This window comes from Erpetoichthys calabaricus, chromosome 3, assembly GCF_900747795.2.
Source record: "Erpetoichthys calabaricus chromosome 3, fErpCal1.3, whole genome shotgun sequence".
Classification (NCBI taxonomy): Eukaryota; Metazoa; Chordata; class Cladistia; order Polypteriformes; family Polypteridae; genus Erpetoichthys; species Erpetoichthys calabaricus.
Window position 1 is genome coordinate 131,963,864 of NC_041396.2, and position 24,519 is coordinate 131,988,382.

General features: G+C 37.4%; 1 protein-coding gene across 1 annotated transcript in view; it reads left to right on the top strand.

The window, feature by feature from the left end:
- The window catches only part of LOC114648378 (ALK tyrosine kinase receptor), a 1,111,743-nt gene that overhangs the window by 1,029,081 nt on the left and 58,143 nt on the right, over nucleotides 1–24,519 (top strand). Inside the window, 7 exon segments of the mRNA XM_051925325.1 lie at nucleotides 2,964–3,095; nucleotides 3,697–3,838; nucleotides 3,989–4,171; nucleotides 9,083–9,181; nucleotides 11,918–12,088; nucleotides 22,228–22,323; nucleotides 22,700–22,886. Coding sequence (XP_051781285.1) covers nucleotides 2,964–3,095; nucleotides 3,697–3,838; nucleotides 3,989–4,171; nucleotides 9,083–9,181; nucleotides 11,918–12,088; nucleotides 22,228–22,323; nucleotides 22,700–22,886 — 1,010 coding nt within the window.

Below are 24,519 nucleotides of genomic sequence, written 5' to 3' on the forward strand. Positions count from 1 at the left end.
TAAGTCTCCCCGCCCTTAATTGCTTATTTCAATCTTAAACAGCTGCATTCAGTGTGTTAATGGCTCCTTATTTAGTAATAAGATGTAAAAGACAAAGCAGCCAGAAGTTCTCCATCTGGAACAAAAACCTGCAACCACTGCGGCTCTCCAGGACTGACGTTGCCTACCCCTGATATAGGGCATGCCTTGTGGTCCACAAATAAGTCTAGTTTTTATTCTGTAAATTGATGATAGCAATGCTACATTGTCTTGATATCTAAAATTCAATCTCCATGATACACTGTAGATATGAACATTTATAGCCTATAATTTTTAATTTGTAGTGGCAGCATTTTAATGATTCAAAATGTTCATCCCATGCTGTGGCCCATTCACATTTATAGGTTTCTCTTAGCCTTTACTGTAACTATATATACAGTCATATGAAAAAGTTTGGGAACCCCTCTCAGCCTGCATAATAATTTACTTTCAACAAAAAAAGATAACAGTGGTATGTCTTTCATTTCCTAGGAACCATCTGAGTACTGGGGTGTTTTACGAACAAAGATTTTTAGTGAAGCAGTATTTAGTTGAACATCTTGCTGCAGATGGTGTATCTGTACATCGTTCTACAATTCAGCGCAATTTGCACAAAGAACATCTGTATGGAATTATGATGAGAAAGAAGCCCTTTTTGCACTCACGCCACAAACAGAGTCGCTTGTTGTATGCAAATGCTCATTTAGACAAGCCAGATTCATTCTGGAACAAAGTGCTTCGGACTGATAAGACAAAAATTGAGTTATTTGGTCATAACAAAAAACGCTTTGCATGGCGGAAGAAGAACACTGCATTCCAAGAAAAACACCTGCTACCTACTGTCAAATTTGGTGGAGGTTCCATCATGATGTGGGGCTGTGTGGCTAGTTCAGGGACTGGGGACCTTGTTAAAGTCGAGGGTCGGATTAATTCAACCCAGTATCAGCAAATTCTTTAGGATAATGTTCAAGCATCAGTCACAAAGTTGAAGTTATGCAGGGGTTGGATATTCCAACAAAACAATGACCCAAAACACAGTCTGAAATCTACAATGGCATTCATGCAGAGGGAGAAGTACAATGTTCTGGAATAACCGTCACAGTCCCCTGACTTGAATATCATTGAAAATCTATGGGGTGATTTGAAGCAGGCTGGCCATGCTCGGCAGCCATCAGATTTAGCTGAACTGGAGAGATTTTGTATGGAAGAATGGTCAAAAATACCTTCATCCAGAATCCAGACACTCATCAAAGGCTATAGGAGGCGTCTAGAGGCTGTTATATTTGCAAAAGGAGGCTCAACTAAGTATTGATGTAATATCCCTGTTGGGGTGCCCGAATTTATGCACCTATCTAATTTTGTTATGATGCATATTTTCTGTTAATCCAATAAACTTAATGTCACTGCTGAAATACTACTGTTTCCATAAGGCATGTCAAATATTAAAAGGAAGTTGCTACTTTGAAAGCTCAGCCAATGATAAACAAAAATCCAAAGAATTAAGAGGGGTTCCCAAACTTTTTCATATGACTGTATGTGTGTGTATGTATATATATATATATATATATGTATATATATATATGTATATATGTATATATATATGTATATATATATGTATATATGTGTATATATATGTATATGTGTATATGTATGTATATATATGTATGCTGAACATATATGGGCACATAGGATCAGGTCATTGTTCTCATTGTTTATTCTTTTGGTTGATCTGCTGAAAGGTCATCATCCGTCTTCTTTTTAACTTTATCAGAGAAGCCATTTTCCTGCTTTAGCATTCCCTCTGCCAAAGGAATGGATAACACCCGACTAAAGACTCATTCTTTCTCTTTTAAACCCAATCATAGCTTCAGATCTGATGTCAAGCCTCAGATTTACTTTCAGTTTCAGGAGGGCCTACAGAGATAACAGGCTATTCCTTTAGTAGATTTAGATTTAGAGATACCCCTTTAGTGGCCATTGTTGTCTCCGGAGATTCTTCAAGACTACTAATTTAAAAGAGAAACACAAGTTCATTCATTTTATTCTTTGATCATGAATCTCCACCAAATAGCTTGGAGAGAAAATACTGGCCTTCAACTAGTGCTACACAGCATTACCCTTGATTGCAGTCAAGGACTATGGTAGCTGTTGACCTACAGCAGAGGTCCTCTGATTTCTTGCTAGCTGTCTATGTCCAGTAAAACTCAGAATACTGAGAAGATCTGGCACCCCTCGCATTCAGGAATAATGTGTGTGTCGCCTCTTCCATTTCTGTCTCTCTCTCAGCCAATGATTATTTAACTCAGAGAAAACGAATTCAGCGCCCCCAATTACAGGGTCTTCTAACTAGCAAAAAAGTGCCTTTACTGTCCAAACAGTTATCTTTCAGCTTGAAATTTGGGATTTTCCACCCATGGATTGCTTTAAAGTCTCTCATCCTTCCATCTATTGATGACCTGAACCTGCTATTTTAAGTTCTAGTCTTGGCTACACTAGGTGCAAGGCAGGAGTCAATCCTGAACATGATGCCTTTCTGTCACAGAGCTCACCCATGCACACCTCTGTATTTGCACACACTGAACTATTTTAATGTCACCAATTGATCTACTTTGCCAGCCCTTGCATTAAAAATGCCTTATTTTTAGATTCATTAAATTGAAGATGATATTTGGTACAATCATTTGTTAAGTTTGTTCTTTATTGGGCCTTTGCACGAAGATGCAATACAGATTGCTGTTTTAACCGAAAATCACACAGAAATGTAAAATATGAAAGGATCTGGTCTTTGCATCTAAAGTTATCCTCTTGAAAAAGAATGAATATTTTCTTTATTTCTGGGACTGCAACCTAATCACACCATATGGTATCAGTGAAATTTTCATTTCTGAATGACAAATATGGGTTTCTATTTAATGTCTGATTGCTGGTGTTCTTTTATGTTGTAGGCAAACCCTGCAATCAAAAGAGAGTGTCTAAGAGAGACTGCATTGATCGACAGTGAAATCAGAGCCCGGGGGTTTGTGGAGGAGTGGGCTGGTGGTGGAGGAGGTGGAGGCGGGGCCACATACATCTTTATGGTATTTACCTGGAAATCTTGTTTCATGATTGATTGGACTTTTCTAGTTGGATTTCTAAATAAAAGTTTTTTTTTTAAACTCTGTGGAGTTGACAAATCCAATAATTGAGATGATTTCAGATATACAAATGGAGATGCACATAATGTGAAGTATAAGATTTAAAAATGTTTATTGATTGCCTTTGTCATAACAGCTTTAAAGATAATGGTGTTGATGGTAATGACAAACTCTGCATTATTTGTTCCTGCTTTCTCATCTGCAAATCATGTACCATTCAATATGATCAGTGACAATTAAACATTTTCCACCGATGGTGACTCACCACAAAGTCATTTTGCAGTTGTAATAATTTGCCTTCATTTCTTTAAATATCCAAGATACATGAACTTTATACTGAGTAGTACATTTTCAGAGTGACCACAATTTTACAAATATTGTACACTACAAATACTGCCTGTTTCTAACTTTGATTAATATTTTGTTAAGGATCACTAGTAGTATGTTAGTGTGGCTTAAACCTTTTACTTTGCTCTTTAAAAGTACAGGGTGTGCATTTAGTCCATCTGCTTTCCAAAATGACAGAAGGCAAATGTCTTTCCAGGTGAAGAATGGAGTGCCATTGCCCTTGATAATTGCAGCTGGTGGAGGTGGAAGAGGCTACAACAGCAAAACTGATATTTCTGCTGAGCAGCTGCAGCGAGACCTGAAGGTACCTGGCATAAATGGCATTTCTGGAGCAGCAGGTAAGTTTATCCTTATGAGATGTTCTTTTTCATTAGTACTGTATGTCGACAGTTTTACCATAACTCATTCATTATATGTTCTGTGTACGGTATGCATTCCCTGTATTTCAGAAATTAGTTTAAATAATTTGTTTGCTATTTATGTTGCAGGGGGTGGCGGAGGTTGGAATGATGGGATGCCAAAGGTCACTGGTGGGCTACCCTTGTTAAAGGGTGCACTGGGAGGACAAGCTTGTCCACAGGCCCTCAAAAAATGGAGCTGGCAGACACGAGGAGGTTTTGGAGGGGGTGGTGGAGCCTGCTCCTCTGGTGGGGGTGGAGGTGGCTATATTGGTAAGTTAATGTGTACCATAATTCTCCGTTTGGCGGGTCATTTATTGAGTGAACGGTGCATTCGTTTAAAGTCAGTGATCTGCTTATGTTCAACTGCTATTAAATCAATTTTTAATTTTATGCACAATAAGAAATCTTCATATTGTGTCATTTTCAGATGGGCCCAAGGCCTGTATGATAATCAATAAATCCACTAAGATGTAAATAAGCTCTCATATTTCACAAGTGGCATATTAATTGCTTCTTATAATATCTGCTGCCTAAGCTTTTGACACAAATACAAAATTGTTTTGTAAGGAAGACGTAGATTTATAAAACTTTCAGATAACTGGCAATCGAACACAGAAGTAATGAAAGTCAACTTTAAAAATCAGATCCTGCAGATTTTTTTCAGTTTAAAATGAGCAAGAGATGGATTGTCTTATTGGTGGTTGGCATTCCTATCGCATCAGCACTGTGTAGTGTAAGAGTGCAATGACCTGCAAAGTCATTCTTGATTTCTTTCTTGCAAAGAAAGTTGTTTTTATCAGTATGGAGGGGGTGGGGGCTTTGTCTTAGCCGATGCCACTTGGCAGGGCTATGTTTAGCTTAGACAGCAAAGTCATTTTGTGCATCTCTTGGACTGGGTGCCACTAGATCAAAATTGTGCTCTGAGGAGACAAAATGGCTAGAGTGTTGTTATAATAAATGACTGAGGTGTTATCAGAATGAGAGAAGAAAAGCCAATGCAAGCATAGTAAGAATATTCAGAGCAGTTGCACGTGTTTAGTGCTGCTATTGAAGAGCCACAAAGGTTTGATTCATCCTTAATTTGATTTCTTTGTTTGACTGGAATCCTAATTACCCTATTTCTTATAAAATGACAGTAAGTAAAAGGCCTCCAATTTAGTTTGCGGTTATACTTATTCAAATGAACATCCACATGTTGTTGTATTGTTTTATGTTGTGGACATATTGAAAGTGAAAGCCTATAATGTCTCTTCACATTGTTATGAAAAGGCAGCCAATTCAAAAAAGCAGAGATGTACAATGAGAAGTTAATATTGTGGTGTTTGCACCAGTTTCTGCATTATCAGAATACATCTACTTGAAACAGAAATACAAGGAATTGTAAAGAGTTAAATGGAGCAAAATATTGATAGCATTCTTACCATTTGTAAAATACATTATGTTGTTTTTGAATCAAAGGGTCTGAATGCAGGAATCAAGAAGAATAATTTAGGATAGAATTTATGTGTCTTGTTAAGATAGATAGATAGATAGATAGATACTTTATTAATCCCAATGTTAAATACTATTGCGCTGTGTTAGTATTCATTTTTGCCTTGCAGCTGGGAAAGCGTCCGACCCCCTAAGAGTCTGAATAAGTGAATTTGAAAATAATTGAATTATTATATATAAAATAAGATTAAAGTATCATCCAATAAAACGCAAATGTATATGCTTATATATTAAATCATTGCAGATTTTAATTTAAATTATGATCAATTTATTGTTAACAAGCCACCTTAATCCATTTTAACATTTGAGTGCTTGGACTTTGAGCATTAAACTCAAGTAAGAAACAATAAAATCTGTGGTAATCACAGTCCATTAGAGCAGTGGTCCCCAACCTTTTTGACACCAAGGACTGGTTTTATAAAGGCAAATTTTTCCAGGGACTATTATTATTAAGTTATAATATCGTAATAGAAATTATACAACTTCTCATAATGCAGAATCAGTGGGAGACCTGAGCTTGTTTTCCTGCAACCAGACGATCCCATCTTGGGACGATGGAAGACAGTGACAAGCGAAGTGTGTTGGTTATGTTCAGTCTACTCCGTAATCTCGTTTTGGTTGCTGTCACTGTAGAAAACGCTGCCTCACAAAGATAGGATGTTGGAAATGGAAGCAGACTTTTCAGTGCTTTTGTGGCAATCTCAGGATATTCCGCCTTGACTTTAATCCAAAATGTATGGAGATTTGAAGTTGTCTCAAACATACTTCTAAGGCCACCATCATTTGCAACCTCAAGCAGTAAATCCCAATGTTCACTCGTTGGCCCCATAAACCAAGTTTGGCTTTGAATGCAGCCACTTTATCTACCAACTTGAACACAGTGGTCATTCTTCCCTGAAGTGACAGATTAAGTTCGTTGAGCAAGCTGAATATGTCACACAAGTAGGCACGTTTTGTGACCCATTCTGCATCACTAAAATGTGCTGCTAGTGGTGAGTGTTTTTCTGAAAAAAATCTCTGGAGCAGCTCTCGTAACTCAAAAAATCTGGTCAGTGATCTACCTTTAGAAAGCCATCTCACTTCTGTGTATAAGAGAAGACATGTGTGCTCACTGCCAAAACTCTGCTCCTGTGCCTTTAAGCATTCCTCCTCACAGCTCCACACATGCTGGCTGCTTCCTTCAAGATGGTAGCTGCAGCTGCTAACTGCTGCCTCTCCTGCTGTCACCACCAAACCGGTGCCTCCTCTCCCTGCCTCCAGGTATCTTCTGCCTCTGCCCCACGTGCTGCTTCTCCACTGCCGCCTCAGATTCTCCTCCTCCAGCACTCCTCCAGCCTGGCTGGATACTGAGTCTGCAGAGTGGGTAAAGGTGGGGTACCCAATAGTGCCTGTATGTCTGTAGTGCAACTACTGGTAAAATTCCGTTACAATGAACTGCCAGGGACCTAAAAAATATTTTGTTGTAATGAGATTCTGTATTTGTTGCTATAGCACTTTCTTTAACTTGCATTCAGGCATTTGCAATCATTTCAATAGCTTCTTTCATGTTAATTTTAATCTCCTCCTGTCTACAAGTTTTGCTGATGAGAACGTTTCTCAGCATTTCTTTGCGATAATACACTTCAGGGTGCGAATGGTGCCCAAACCCAATGTAACCCTGTGTAAGATTGTTTGTCCGTTGCCGGGGCAGGGTAACAGCAGTGAAGTGCCACAGAAGCAAATCATAAAAGTTTGGGGTCGTGCTATAAGTGTCTTACACCCCAAAACACGAGGCTGAGTCTCAGTACTTTAGGAAAAACAGCTTTTATTCAGCTTGAAACAGGAACAGCACAGTTACTTATTGTAGCAGGATCTGCCATTCTCCAATACACAGACACAGCAGTCAGACAGGATCATGGCCAGGTTAGTGGCCAAGTACAGGTGATCCTGTTCCCTGCATCACCCATCGAGATCTTTTCTGTTTGCTTTGGTGAAGAGCTGCAGCAGAGCTGTGAGCCTACTGTTGCCCTGGCAACAGATAAACAGTCTTCCACAGACGTGGCAATCGCACTTCGGGACACTCTTCGGCGTGTTGTCCAGTTGTGGGAGGTCCCAAGACAGTTTAGAAGCCTCACATTTTCTTGAATGAGTGTTGCATTAATAGGAATGTTTCTTGAATGAGCATCACTGAACCACATAAAAACTACTTTTTCGGCATCTTCAAATACAGCAGTTCGTATACGTTTGCAACCCGAGATTTTCTTCTTTTTTTTGCTCGGTCTTTTGGTCTTTCAAGAAAGTTCACAGTGTCGATGGTGAAATTCCGAATTCACTGGCAACGTCTTTTTTCTTTTTGCCGCAATTGAGAGCTGCAAAAATGTAAAGTTTTTTTTCTTATATGAACTGTTATCATTTTTTCGTGTCTGCTGTTTCTATAGGAGGGTGACAATGAGTTGAATTCCAATGTATGTTTTTCAAATGTTGACGAGCGATAAGCAAAAGGTATCACTGAAAACCACCGAATACAATAACAGCAAAAAAACAGTATGGGGAAAGTTCGAAGAAAGACATTTTTTTACAATGTTTCTGTTTGGGGATCATTGTGCAGAACTCAGCTGCGACCACAGAACTAACTGCTCTGCCGATGATTCATTCATGCATTTCAAGGTCTTTGAGCACTTCATTGTATTGAAAGTATTTGCTGAATGTTCTTCATAGTAACGAGATTTCTATAGACTTGTGTCATATGGGGAAACTGTCGGGACCATAAAAATACTTTGTTGTAATTAAAATTTCATTGTAATGGAATTTTACATGTAGTATGTGCTCATATCTCTCCTCAGCTCGGTCTCTCTCCTTTCTCTGAGCCGCTGCAAAGCCCCGCTCGCCTAGCATTCTGAAAAGTGTTCTCAGTGAAGGGGGCAGCCATTTTGCTGTAGCCCTTCACTGAGTGAGTCTCCGTTGCTGGCAGTTCTCTCACAGCCCAGCTGTCAGATGCCTGCGGCCCGCTAGTGGGCCGAGGACCGGGGGTTGGAGACATTAGAGGACACACACATGCACAATCCTACACCCACTTATACACGTCCAAATGATGGTCACCAAGTAAATCTGGGAAGTTTCAGCATGTGGAAGGAAAAGCATAGAAAAAGAAAATAAAAGCTCATGTAGGCATTGAAAGAACATGTACACACAACACCAGAGAGTGCCTGGACTGGGACTCAAACCCAACATTCTGAAGCTGGGCAATATCATTGCTAAACTCTGGGCTACCAATAGAAAATGCAGAAATTACTGTGTTAGTACTAATAAGAAACCCATATGTTGCATGATTATGCACTTCTGTGCACTTAAGACTTTTTACATATATTCATTGGTGGCTGTAAGTATTCATTCAGAAACTAAACCTTCTCTAAGTTATATGTTACTTGGCCACTGTTGATGTTAATCCACACTAATGTAACATAAACTAAGATGAAGCAGTCATGAAAGACAGTGACTGAAAACCTGTACTTACCTAATTCTTGCTATTGTTTAATTAAATAGCCATGAAGAAAAATTATATCAGACAGTTTTCCAGCTGCATTTCAGCAGGTGGTGTTTACATTATTTAATTTTATTTTCTAATGAATTCTGGTAAAGTTGTTAGAAGTAAATGGTTATGTAAAGTGTATTAGCTGACATTTTTCTGTATTCTGCTGCATTGGTCTCCAGGAGGTAACACCTCAATACTCAATGATTCTGAACAAGACGGGGAAGATGGCATCTCTTATCTTAGTCCAGAAGGCATCCTTTTTCATCCTCCTCTAAAAGGTATATGACTTTGACAAGAAGCACTAATGTGTAGCCACAGTTGAGTTTGTTTTCTTTGTAAACAAAATCATTTCATTTGTGACACCTTTTCTCACCTGTCAGTCACCTAATATTTGGCTGATTTGTAGATCATTCTATAATAAAAATTGTGGCAGCACTTCATATTGTCTGTTCAAGTGTCTGTTATTAAAGTGTACTTACACTGTCATTACTCAGTGATTTACCTGCTTTGCTATAAGGTAACTGCTCCATATTACAGTGAATTTACAGTGACATCTTACTAATGGTATAGTTATGTGCATGATCAGGTGTGGAAGAAGAGGAGGAAATGTGTACTTAGCCATACCTTACTCAGATTATGCAGAACATACACAGTATTATGGCTGGTAAAGGCTTGTGTAACCGGCTTTCCTCAACTCACTTTACAGTGCGTCCCACCTCTGAGCCAGAATGCAACCTTAGGTCTATGCCCCTACGTAGAGTACAGAATGCAGTTGTCTTTACCAGTCAAACAAAAGAAGAACTCCGTTAGCTCAAGTGATTAATCAGACCTTGATTACGAGGGTGTTTCTTCTTTGTGGCAGACTCATTCCATTTAAGGCCGGCTATATTCTACTCCCACCAAATCTAACACTCCACAGTGAGGTGCTTCTCAAACCGCCTCTCTTTGGAAATTGCAGGTCATGGCACCAATATAACTGAGTTCCTAACTGTCTTGTCCAGTCAAGCTAAAGGAGAACTGCACTGGCTCAACTAACTGACTAACTGGGTTTCAGACTACAAGAGTGTGTTTTCTTAACAGTGGGCTAATTCTGTTTAAGGCGCACCACACCTTGTAATTGCAATATAAGCACACTATAATAAAATATACCTAATGTATTAAACTGCTAAAAGTGTATTTAAATTTGTCCACTTCTATGTAGATTAAAGGGTAGAGAGAAAGAAAATCAGTATCCCCTGATCAAACATAGCTGTAAAAGAAGGAGCAGTCTGATCTATGTTGAGATATAGATCTGGACAAGCTGGGTAACAAGGATGACATTATACAAAAATAATTATTTACTAATATAGGTTATATAGAGTTAAAAACAAAAGAATAAGGCAAAAGTGTCAAAGAAGCACAAAACAACAGCATAATACAAAACCAGACAGATAATCCTAAACAGGAACGAATATGTGCATCCAAGAAATCACATGACTAAAGTGAAGGCAAAAACTAAACACAATGTGAAAAATCTCACATATCACCCCAGGAGCTTTAGCTAGGCATTCACCAAGGCAGGATGGAGAGCTCTGCCATTTAGCTCGCTCTTCTGCCTTTCTTGCCCTCCCCATCATGTGCTTGGAGATAGAAGAGTATGAGGATAAAAAGAAGTACTAGGAGTAGAGCCCCAGCCAAATCCTGACACACAACGATATGGCCATCATGGTCCTCCTTTATTTTCATTTTTAAAACTTACTGTAGCAAAGATAAGTTTTTCAGACATTTAAGAATACCATTGTTTTTATTTTAAACAATTGCTTGAATGTGATACATGATCACAACTAACTTAAACTAAAATAATTTTAGAATGCATTTTGTAGAGTTAGTCAGTGTCTTAGGACAGATCTACCATCAATACAGCAAAACAAAAAATCAAAAATCAAAATAACCTTTCTTGCCAAAAGACTATACAAATGGAGTGCTTTGTTACAAAACAGAATACAGGTTTTATCTCTTAAACAGTATGTTTAAATATATTGTTTGTTCTCCCTTTTTTTTTATATATATCGAGTTTGCTTTCAGGAAAATCTTCTAAATGCTTGGGCTTCCTCCCAGAGGACATAGAAACTCAATCAATCAATGAGCTCATTTTTATTTTATGCAGCACCTGTAAGTAAGTGATTAAAATGAGTTTGAAAAGGTTACAATTCAAAATAGAATTAGCAGATAAATTATAGTTTCCATCGTGACAGTTTAACAATTCGCAAATTACAGCAAGGGCATTAAAAAACACATTTGTATAAATCCACAGTCAATGAATCACTCTGAGAGAGAGACAGGTATAATAACAGAGGTAGAGATTAGTGAAAGCCAGCAGAAGCAAGCACATCTTCATTATTTCTAGAAAAACAGAGGAGGATAAAAGTTGAAGGCCACTTTAAAGAGAATGGGAGGGTAAAGAAAATGAGAGTTCCACTAATTCCCCCACAAGGAACACAGACCTGTGGATAAAGACAGGAAAACCAAACAATGAAAGAAAAACACCCTTCTCAAGTTTATTCCTATTGATTTTCAAATGCACTGAACCGTCTGTCTGAGAAAAATTTACAAAAAAATGTGCGGACAGGGAGGAAGGTGACCTTCTGCTAGTTAGATGGCAGGAAATAAAACATTCTGTTACACTATAATAGTAGGGGGTGAAAGAAAATATTCTAGAAAGGCTCTTTTCACTGGATTTACATAATTTTTCCATTATGTGAATTGATGACTTTTTCAATGACCTGGTGAAATGTTTCAAATTGACTTTAACACAACTTTTCTTCCTTTGCTTGTTTCATACGCCAATAAAAAACATCAGAATGGATTGTTTGCATCACCTTTTTAAAGAGGAATCAATATCTTGCATCCTGTCTATGTCTTTTCTCACTCTCACTCTCTTTGATATTGAATTCCCATTTTGGTTGCCTTCTCTCTTTGTTCTCTTTTTCTTTTTGTCCTTCTCTATTTGACTTGTCAATATGACATCCGCACAGGTTCAGAGAGCCATGGAGAAGTGCTTATCCAGCTGGCTTTAAACTGTAGTCACTGTGAATCAAATGAATGCCATCTTACCGGAGAGCCACCAGTACCAGTGTGCTACTGTGAACAAGGGTTCGCCCTGGCTTCTGACCAGTCTACATGCAACAAGCTCGATATGAATAAAGGTACAGCCTCAAATGAGCTCTCAGTCTTTCTTGTGTATTAGTTGGGCTTGGCCGAAGTGTAGCATAACAAGAATGTTATGGGTGGCATCATCAGTGGTTGTGTGAAAGCAATTCACTAACATAAATAGCAAGTGCACAATATAACATATACAGGCAGGTTTCCAATTATGAATGGGTTCTGTTTCTTCAGTTTTAACCCAAATGGTTGTAACCGTTTATAATTCAATTTTGTGTTTAAATTGGAATTTGTACCAAAAAAGGGGCACTGGTAAAATGCTTTATTTTACAGAAAGATGTTTCAAGCTTATTAATGACAGTAAAGGAATAACATCATACTTTACATGACACAAAATATTGTTTTAATCATGGATATGTAAACTGACAATTGTGAGAAATATGCTGTCCCTGCTGAAGAACTGCTCAGGGTGTCTCTTTTCCCTCCCAGCAGCTAAAGTCCTTGTGATGGCACACAAGATGACAAACTATGAACTTCACTGTACTATGCCTCAGTATCAATAGTAGCTGCTATGTTTTCATCCATGGGGAAGCTAGTTTGCTTCATCTGTAGGTAAAAAACACAAGTTGCTAGTGGAAAATTCATTGTAATTTAGTTGAAAATAGATATTTTTGAGTTTCATGTGCTCGTTCGTATCTGCAGAATTGCCTTTAATCAAGACCACCATACCCTGAGACCCGCCTATACCTAGATATAGGTTATATGGTGGATTTGCTGTTTATGGCAGGGAGTCATTTTTACTTATTTATTGCCAATGTTGATGGTACTATCTGTGGCCCTAATGGTGACCATAGGGAATCAGTTTTTGATTCTTGAGAAGTGGACTTAAAAATGGCTATCACATCCAAAAGAAGCAGTTGTCGCAATAACGAGACATCACACAGATAAAGGTTTGGGGCAGCCACCCGTGTAATGAGGTATCCTGGCTGCAAAGTCGAAAATGCAAAATATAGAGCACTGATGTGCTTACAACAGAGTCCACAACAAGACTGACACATAGAGGAAACGGTTAGACTTTTAAAGGGGAATACAGGAAGTGAGGTCATATGGGTCTGGCTCAGGATCATCTGCCATTGGTTCAAGCCCGGAGGTGACATCACAGGGGCCGGAGCTGGTAAGGTCATCTTACATTGGCTCGGTCCCGGAAGTGACGTCATGACAGCCAGGTGAGATCTCCTGGGAATGGTCTACAGGCAAGGGAAAAAAAGAATCAGTGCACTCTGCCACATCCCGGCATGCCTCAGAACTGTCTTCCATCGAGCCCTTTAGCTGCCTCCCATGCGCACGTGTGTGACACAGTAAATGGTGAGAGCACTACAATCTGAAAACAAATTAGAAAAACTGAAAATTGTTAAATGGGTGGCATATTTATGTAGAGATAGACAGGCCAATAGACTGATAGAAACATATACTTATTTCATCAAGGGGGAAATGGGTGCATGTGGAGTGCATTTATTATGCCCTGCAATTAATACTCCACCCATAATTTTTCCCAGCCTTGTTTCCAACTTTAGTGGAACTGGCTGCAACCCCAGTGGTAATTAACGGCATTATGCAGTCTTAGTTAAAGTTACAAATGGAAAAATTGAAAATTATTGCTTACTAAACATAGGCAACACACAGGCAGAGAGTGGTCAAGGCTTTTGCCTCACAACTGCAAAGTCTTATAACTCTGATTGGCCTGTGCATCTGCTTAGTGTTTTCCCTGTGTGCTTCATGTTTTCTTTCACATTACAAGGAGTATAGTTAGTTGAGGGCTCTAAATGGGCCTCGCATTAGTGAGTATGGGCATGTGTGCCCTTTTGAAGGACTGCCACCCCCATCCACGGTGGTGCCCGTTACCGTCAGAGTAAGCTCTATTCCCCATAACACTTACTGTATGTCTATCTAAAGAGTACATCCACTTAATCCAATTAAGGGTTGCTTGCACTAATAAATTAAACATCTTTCTGTTTATATGCTCAGGGTGATGGTAAAGGTAAAATAAGGTAAAGCCATCTGCTGTGCAGGATCATCAAGACAACATAACAACCAAATACATTTCAGTATACCATCTGTTCATACCACTAACATTAGATAGTATGCAAAGAGCAGAGGCCTGCAGTAAAACCTTTTTATGACTGATAAGTGGGTAGGTTCAGTCCAAGAGGATCTCTGGGACTTCAGGGTTTCACATTCTTTTAGTCTACGTATCTCTAATTGTACTCAAAAATAGCAAACTAATTATTTGTGATATTTAAGAAACTTAGAAGTCATGGTTGTGTGTTCATTCTGCCATCAACAAGAAACCAATTCTAATCTCAAGTGAAGTAATTTTCCTTACCACATTGTAAAGTAGAACACGTTGCACTGTGTGCCTCAGCAACTCAGAAATAAGTAAATGATGGCTGAACTTAGTGGAGGATGAGTTAATTTACACAAAAAGATTACAACAACAACATTATTTATTTACGTAGCACATTTTCATACAAATGATGTAGCTCAAAGTGCTTTACAGGATGAAGAAAGAGAAAGACAAAATCTCTCTATATATAAAAGAAAATCCTGGAATGGAAAAGCAAGTCTACGATACGTGATCTTCTCGGAAGACATTTTAAACACCCGCGAGACCAAAGACACGCCCTACTTACAATTTATCAAATAGGACAATAGGCAGCAAAACATTCAGTCTTGTGAAGGATTTGAGCACACACAGATCCAGGGCTCTCAGCGCATATAAAGCGTATAAGGACAGTACGTTGTAAATTAAATGTCAACATATAAGCGAAGAAGAAAGCAGCACGGAGAAAAGAGCGTTGGAGAGAAAAAAGAGCAAAAAAGAATAATCGAGGTGCAAATTCAGAAAATAAGGAAAGTAATTATCAGCCCAGAACAAGTGGAATTGAAAAAAAAGCACATCCAATCCGGCTCAGAATTAAAAGACAAAGTAGAACTTCATAAAAACATTTACAAACATTGGCGCTATACACGTGGAAAAAGTTAAAGGATATGAAAGTAGGAAAATTAGAAAATATAAAAAAAGAAAGTAAAGATTGCATTAGCGCAAACAAACAAACTGCCTCATTTAACTTTGCACCAGTCTAACATTGGTTTTGCACAATAATTACTACACTATTGCACCTTAACACTTAATTCTACTTTATTCACATAATTTTACTTATTTATTATGTTCTACTATACTGTTACCTTTCAATCTATGAATTTTTGTTAATCTGATATTCTTCTAACTTTGCACAGTTTTTGATAAGCGGATCAGGATGCATTTCACTGTGTGTTGTCCTGTATACTGTAACTATGCATGTGACAAATAAAGAATCTTGAGAATTTCAAAAACGGAGTTTACTGCACATGCATTTATTGGTTACTTTGTTAATGTATATATATTTATCTGTCTGCTTATTTAAAAAGCTAAATTTACCCCAGGAGTCAAAAACGTTCTGTCTAGCCCTTGTACAAAAACCTAGACAAAAGCTGGGGTATCACCTTGGTAACCCCATGTACTTTTGGAACTGTGAGAGGAAAATAGCACGACTTTACAGACAGGAGTCCAATGCAGAATTCTACTTACTTTTTTACTTTGTAAAAAAAAAATTAACTGTTGATGATGTAGATCGTTTTGTCTGTGCTGAAATTCCAAACAGAGAAACCTGTCCTGATCTCATTAAAAAGATTCAGCATATTGGGACTCGCAAGATTACAAATATTGTTTTTACAGAAGTTCTGAAATAAAAGTGAAACTAATGAAATGGCAACAATTCAAAGAAAAAAAAATCTTAAAAGTGTGCATCCGGAAAACCAAACACGGGGGTTGGCGAGCGAAGCCCCCTAGTATATTAAAAAATAAAATGAGGCAATATTACTTAACATAGAATAAAAGTAAGGTCCAATGCCAGGGAGGACAGAAAAAAAAAAATCTTCAGGGGTTCCAAGGCCATGAGACCACCCAGCCCCCTCTAGGCATTCTGCCTAACATAAATTACCTCAGTCAGTCCTCATTGTTTTCAAGGTTCACATGGAAGAATTTGATGGTGACGGTCATGTGGACATCTGGCCTTTAATCCATCAATGTAGGGACATCACGGTGCTTTGATCAGGTGGTAGTGGTGCAGATCACCACTACAGAAAACTGGAAAAAGAACAGCAGAGAAAGTAGGGATTAGTATGGATTTCAGAGCCACCATGAATGATAATGATAATTAAATGCATATACTGAGTATCAGGATTCAGCTAAAATGAAGCTATGATAAAGCCATGTTAAAGTAATGTGTTTTCAGCAGTGTTTTAAACTGCTCCACTGTATTAGCCTGGCAAATTCCTATTGGCAAGCTATTCCAGATTTTAGGTGCATAACAGCAGAATGCCACCTCACACTTCTTCTTGGAATTCTAAGCAGACACTCATTTGAAGATCTAAGGTTACGATTTGGAGTGAAGGTGAAAGGCATTCTGAGATATAGGATGGAGTGAGATTACTTAAGGCTTTATAAACCATAAGCAGTATTTTAAAGTCAATTCTAAATTAGCTGTTGATTAAATGATTAGTTGTGATTGAAAAAGTTTTATTAGTTTATTCAGCAATAGATGTGGTGGGGGTTCTAGGGGGGCAGGGTTTGAACCTTTGTTTGGGCGCCACCTAGGTGTTTTAAGGGAACCATAGCAATTTATGCAGTGTCAAAGCTTCAGGTATTTTTTAATGCCTGAATAGGTATTAATAGTTTTTGCTTGGTTTATTTTGTACTGTCATTTTACCATTTTTGCCACTATTTTCAGATGTTTTCTCATGGTCATGGACATGTTGTTTATAGTTTTTAGGCTTATTGCTAGTCACATACTGTAACTATGAAGGCACATCACACATAATTAGTCCCCTCTTATTTAAGATACTGTAGTTGCACGTAACATTCTGCATCCAAATTTTTGGATGAACTTTAACAAATTATGTTCCGGAAGATGATTTTGGTTATTTATCCTCAATATAGTTTTGGCTAGGAATCTTTTTTTTTTATTGTTTTTGAGACTGCAAATGGCTCTGGTCCACTTATTTCTGTTTCTATATATGTTAGACTAGCCCTTATTTTCTTGTGGGGACAATTTTTGCAAGCTGGTAAGTGTACGTTTTTACTAAAGCACATGTCACAATCACTTTATTGGAACAGAGATATACGTTTCATCAGTGCGTGTGTGTGCACTTAGCACATGAGTCTTACTAAGTTGCAAGTTTGCTAACATAATGTAATGAACACCAAGATGGAAAGATCAAGACACAAACCAAGTGGAAGTTAAGCCTAATAACAGGTGTGTTTATTTTACAACAAATAATTTACTGCCATCTTATAGCAGAATCAGACTCGCAAATGCAGTGTAAAAATAATATTCACATCACTAGGCTGGTTATTCCACTCTCACAGGGTTCCCGATCATTCGTCCAGCGTCTCGTGTCGTGTCCCTTTTCCTAGTTACTCTGTTATCATTTGCAAGGCCATGGGAGACTCCACCTGCCTTCTCAAGCCTTCCCAGACTTGAAAGTTATAACGAGAAAGTTCCAGGGGTTCCTGGAATATAGAGCTCTGCACACTTGTGAAGAGCCTGCTGTCGATCATATGTCCAGAACCCACCTATCTTTAGTTTGACAATGCTGGCTATTACAATTCACTTTCTCAAAACAGCACGACTCACTTGCTTTAATTGGAAAAGTGACCCCAATTAAATCTGCATGTATGTCTGCTTAACACATACCTTTTTCTAGACTGCAGGTTAGTGAGTGTGACATTTCCAAAGGAAGTACCTCTCTCATATGTTGAGAATATCAATGCCAATTTAGTATGCTGATACAATTGACCCCCTGACTTTAACTGGAATAATAATATTATTAAAGTTCATGAGTGTGAGAACGCTTGAATTGTTCTTTCATTTTCACTGACAGTTTGCATTACTGTTAGGCGGTCAGCTTGTATCACTTGTGAATATGTGGCTTAATATTGTCTACAGCCATAGACACCAAGGAAACTAGAATGTTGAGGAGTTTCTGCACATAAGATCTGATGGTGTTTACTGAAAAGAAAAAAAAGATTCTTTTGAGGTGTGTGTGAGCGTGCAACTTCTAGTTATAAAGTTAATTGTGTTTCAAAACAAAAAATGAATGTATTTTTGTGGTTCTTCTACTTTGCTCACTGAACAGTCGTAAGGTTTTGTCCTGGAGGTGGGAAGACGTGCGTTCAGGTATGAATAGCTCATATTCTTCATTAGAAGGCTACTGCTGAAAAAAAAAAAAAAAAAAAAAATTTCTAAAATATTTTGTCACCTTTACACACTTAAAGCATTAGTGAACAAGTTTCAATAATCAAAATATTTGTCACCCTTTGGTCAGTGGGTATTTTTACAATATTGCTGCATATGTTTAAAATTACTTTTTTCAATGTGTGTGTTTTGGAACAAATGTGTGTTAGTTTGTGGTGAAAACAAAAATAGGAAATCACTGCCATGTGATGTTGATAGTAGTAGAGTGTTGTATCGTGTTAGCTATAGATTGATACAGGAGAAAGTAGGGTGAAATGACACCTTTTATTGGCTAACTAAATAGATTACAAATGCAAGCTTTTGAGGCAGCTAAGGGGAGAAAGTAGGGTGAAATGACACCTTTTATTGGCTAACTAAATAGATTACGAATGCAAGCTTTCGAGGCAGCTAAAGGCCTTAGCTGCCTCAAAAGCTTGCATTTGTAATCTATTTAGTTAGCCAATAAAAGGTGTCATTTCACCCTACTTTCTCATGTGATGTTGATGAAATGTTCACAATTCTCAGAGCGCTACTTATACCAAATTTTCTAAGTTTAGCCTTAGGACCCCTAGGTGTAAAATATGTATTATTTATTTATTCATGTTCAATAAGTTTAGTTCCAACTGTATTGTTAACTTCTACAGATGCTTCCTTTTTAAGTATTTGTTGAGCTAAAATCTTACTAGCCTATCTTCTTTTTGCTCACAGTTTGACATAAAAACCAGTTGTTCTGTTTCTCTTGTAGCCAAAAACTTCAATGCTCTAAGTAAAGATACCCCTTTACTTGTAGATATTTGGTCAGTTTACATACAGAGTGTTTCTGTTGGTCTGCTTAGCTTCTTTGAACTCCATATCAATTACCAATAATGTAGAATCCCTAAAGCTACATGGTTTCTCAAAAGGACTAGTACTAGAAGAAGAAGATGACATCTTCACATCAATGCATTACATTTTCTTAAATATCAATTTAAACTTGCCTTTTTGCTTCTGGATTTGTTTAGCACTCTGAAAACAGCTTACTTGCTGAAGAGTTGCTCCAGTCTGTCCAGACCTGCTGGAGTTAGCAACTGTATGGAGCATATTCCACCATTTGGATTACAGGCATTCTTTTAAATTATATTACATCTTTATGCATATCAGTCATGTAAAAGTAAAGTCTGTATTGCTTTTATATGACATGGACTAATTTTCATGATAAAGCTGATGTATTATGTACCCATAGTTTATTGCCATTAATCTGGTTGTAGAGAGATGTAAGACGCACTTTAATTATGCAGCATAATATAACTGGATTTGATAACTCTCTTTGAAAATATTTTATGGTTTTTATGCAATTTAACAGACGTCATGTTTTTAGGTGCATTTGCAAATGCTACTGTGGTTGTCCTGTCTGTTTCTCTGTCTTCATTACACAACTCAGCTTCTAATGGTTGACTTTGTTGAAATTTGGCACTCTTATTTGTCAAGAAAGTTCAATTTTTGTTGTGATTCATTGAATACAGCATACTGTAAACAGTTTTTACAAAGCCCTGAGCGAATTTTCAAACTGATCTATCTTAAAATAGAGTCTTCAATTATGGATTAGTTTACTAATTCAAATTTGCATTAAGAGAGGTTACTTCAACGTGTTTTTTGTTTTTGATTTTCCCCTTTCCGTCATTCGATTGCCACTTCTGATGGCAAAACACCTGTAGGGTCATGCACACTGCTTGATACGCTGTCTGTAGAAGCAGCTCCTGTGGCATAGATAGTTATCAGCTTGTAAATTATAAAGGGAGAAGTACTGCTTGGATTAAATAGGCTAAAAATCTAAGAGGTTACTGGGACCAGATAACTTTTATCCTTGAGTGCCTAAGAAAGTCTGTGAGTACATATTTAATACTTTTGTTCATATTTTTCAAAGATCTCTGCACACTGGGGAAATTGCTAAAGACAAGAGGCAAGCAAATATTATCCTATTGTATAAAATGGGAGCTCAGGCTGATCTAAGCAACCATAGGCCAGGAAGTTTAATGTGCATCAAAGGTAAAGAAACAGAAGCAATTAGTAAGGAAAAGATCCAGCAGCACATTCCTAGAATGCGTGTATTACCAAATAGTTAACAAGGGCTCAGATGAGGAAGGTCATGTTTTATTAATATGCTGGGATTCATTCGGGAAGCAACAACAACATACAGTAAGAGAGGGGCATATGATATGATTTATCTTGATTTTCAGAAGGCTTTTGATAAGATACTACATGAAAGGTTAGTAATCAAATAAAAGAAGTGGGTATTCAGGGCACAATGTGTAGGTAAGCGTAGGTGGGTACAAAATTGGCTCAAACACAGGAAGCAAAGGGTTATGTTGAGGGGAATGTTTTCCAAATTAGACAGTTTTTAAAGTGGTGTCTCTCAGGGATCAGTGATGGGCCTGCTGCTGTTTTTAATATACATACAAGATCTGGACAAGAATATATTTAATAAACTGGTTAAGTTTGCAAGTGATACCAAACCAGGTGTAAGAGCAGATAATGTAGAATCAGCTAACTTATTACAGAGAGATTTGGATAGCATGCAGATTTGGGCAGATGAAATTTAATATAAGTAAATGTAAAGTATTACATTAAGTAAAAATGTTAGATTTTAATATACAGAGGGCAGTCTGAAACTTCGGAGTACACAATTTGGACCTAGGAGCCATAGTGGAGTCGTCACTATCTACATCCAAACCCTGAACAGAAGTAATCAAAGAAAGATAATGTGAGTTTAGACTGTGTATCACGATGTGAGGGGTACAAGTCAAGGGAGGTTATATTTAAGTTATATAGTGCAATAGTAAGGCCTCAGCAGGAGTATTGTGGTCAGTTTTGGTCTTCAGATTATGAAAAAGACTTAGAGGGGTAGAAAAAGTCTAGAGAAGAGTGGTTAGACTGAGGTATGAGCTATGAGAAGAGATTAGAGGAGTTGAACCTTTTCAGTTTAAACAATCAAAGATTAAGAGGGGACATGATTGAAATGTTTAAAATTATGGAATACATAATAGTAGAGTATAGTATAAATAGTAGATCTCAGCTGTTACTTTAAAATAAATTCAGCAGCAAGAACAATGGGACATGGTTTGAAACTTGTCAAGGACAGATTTCGTACAAATGCTAGGAAGTTTTTCTTCACACGGAAAACAATAGACACATGGAGTAAATTATAAAGTGATGTGGATGAGAGTAGGATTTTAGAGACCTTCAAATCTGCACTTGATGTTATTTTGGATAACTTAGGTGAATAGGACAACAAGATTGTTGGGTTGAATGGGTGTTTGTTCTAATAGTGCCGTATTCTGACAGGGTAATGAATAAAGTGAAACTTACTTGCACAATTTCTGGTAAAGAGGGTGCTTTAGACTAAGAAATTAGGTCTTAGCATTGCTTCCTGTTCCATAATAAGCATCAAAACTGATCCCATTCAGAATACTTTTCAAGCGTAGATTATGTCATGATAATGTCATGGTTGTGGCAAGTGCAACCTGAGTGTCAAAGTAATGGGAGGAAATGATGTGTGTATGGAGTGCCTCCAGGTGTTGGAGGCTTGTGTTTTATCTGACTTTTAAGCTATTGATACCCTAGAAACTTAAATTATCAGATATGTCTTCTTTCTTCTGTTTTTTTATTTTTATCTTATTGAAATCCTTATCATGTTTTCCTCAAAATGAGGGCAATCTTTTTGTTTAATGGTATTCTTATAGTTTGTTACTCAAGCTGTTATCTTTTAGTCTGTAGCTGCCTTTTTGATTTTATTTTCTATATATTTTGCCCCACTGCATTATGTCTTGTCAACAATAGGTTTAAGGCGATTCTTTTATTTTTGAATGCAGTACCGATGCCCCACCTTCCACTACCACTGGTACTCTCTGTGGCAATGTCAGCTCTCATTGCACTCCTCCTATTGGCTGTCTCTGGAATTATGATTGGTTAGTATACCCTCCTTTTTAAAGTACTTTACCTATTTAACAGTGTAATACACTACTGTATATTATGTTGGATTGCTTCTTAAATATGCATTTATAACAAAAGCTATTTATATCAATGAATAAAGACTGTAGCTAACATTTACATTTATAGTCAACACATTTAACCAGGCCAGTAATCACTTTATTTTACTTAAATGCTTTTCAATTCATGAAAATCTCAAAGCTTATTTTTTAGAAAGTATACTTGATACAAATCTACAGATACAAAGTTCACTCCATTTTTCAGAGTACTTTTGTGTCTGATTATGTCAGATTTATTTATTTATATTTTTTAATAATAATAATTTATTATTATTGTTTTTTTTGTTTTTTTTAGCATACCGTCGCAAGCAACCCGAATTGCAATCCATTCAGCTTGAGCTGCAGAGTCCTGACTGCAAACTAAGCAAACTGAGGACATCTACCATTATGACTGACTACAACCCTAACTATTGTTTTGCTGGCAAGACGACCTCTGTCAGTGACCTAAAGGAAGTTCCTCGAAGGAATATCTCATTTGTCAGGTGAGAAGTTTGGAGATGACATCACATTGCAATAAAGTCAACGGGGTGAAAAAAGTTAATTCATTAGCAAGTCACTCAGAGCTTTCTCACTGCAGGTTCAGAAGACAAATAATGACAACTCGATTAGTTACAGGGTTGTGCTAGGTTAAAGTTTCTCATGGCATATTTCAGCATGAAGGCAGCAGAATCTGCAGGTGACATGGCTGCCATTCGATCAGTGGATTTAATGGTGTTTTCAACTTTCTTTTTAAGTGTACAGCCAAACCTAAAGGTGATGTACTGTAGCATATTTTTTAATCATTATGTTTAATGCAGAGTGTAAATTGAGGTATTATATATTTGGATTTTGTATAATTTATTTTATTCAGTTCACCTCACTATACCTGAGAATTTTTTTAATGCTATGCCCCAGGCTTATTTTTATGGGAAAATGTAATTTTGAGACAGTTTCAAATAACAATGGACTATGTTAACATGGAAAGTAGAAATTTAAAAAATAAATATTGCAAGTTTAAGGAATTGAGTTGAAGAGCACGAGGCAGATGGTTTGAAGTAGAAAAGTCTTCTTGATTTACTTAACCATAAATAACAAGAATTGTACATGCAATGTTCAAATACAAATAATATTCTGAGTTGTTGGTCGGAATTAAAATATAGTATTTTTGTTGGAACACAAACAGTAATGCAGCAGGATGTATTATTGATTTCCTTTAATTGAGCCTGGTTTGACTCTGAACTCGATGGTTACGCTTTTGGATCTGGTTGACTAAGATCTTGCTTAGTCCTACCTTTCCAGTTGCAGGTAAGTTCATATATTTGAACTTTGTACTTTTTATAAAGGGAAAATGAATGAGCCAGTCAGCCAGCATAATATTGATAAGATTCAGTACAGATTTAGAGTGGACAAAAGTCGGGGAGTGACAAGAGTATGGTTGGCCAAATATAGTAAATATGAGTGTACAATAGTGAGCAACAGGGCTATTTTGAAGTAGTTTGGGTAATTTGACATAAATTGAAAGAATTAAATTTCTTTCACCTAATCTGTTGATATCTATAAAGTCTTATTTTTGGCTCAGTAACTGCATAAGTAACAGTTTATTAGACAACAGTTTAGAGCATAAAATAGGTTGGAATAGGCAGTCTTTTGATAGTGTCTTTTCCTTGCTGTAACCTACATTCTCCGCTAGTGGCTATTCTAGTTGGGAAGATTCATTCTGAACTGGAATATGACAGGGGCATGGCCCAGTAAGCCCCAAAGAGAGAGAAAACATGCACCAGCAGTTTCGATGCACAATCACTATGCCAGTGTAGCAGGACTGCCTCTACTTGTACTCTTGCAATGTGAAAAAGTCAAGGCAAGTCAAGTCAAGTGTGAACTGGAAATAATTGTGTAATATTCTCCTAAATTATTTTAGATTAGGTAACTGGTCAGGTAGCAGAGATGTCTGACCCTCCATTTGAAGTAATTAAGACATTTTTAAAAGCTAGTGGGAGGTCGGAACAGCACCTAAATGATAAAGGGCATAAAATGGCCCGAGATCAAAAGAATCAGGACCTTCACCCACTTTTAAAAGTAAATAATTGGCATTAAGTCCCTGCAGGTGTCAGGACAGCCTCAAACTGTAATGGGACA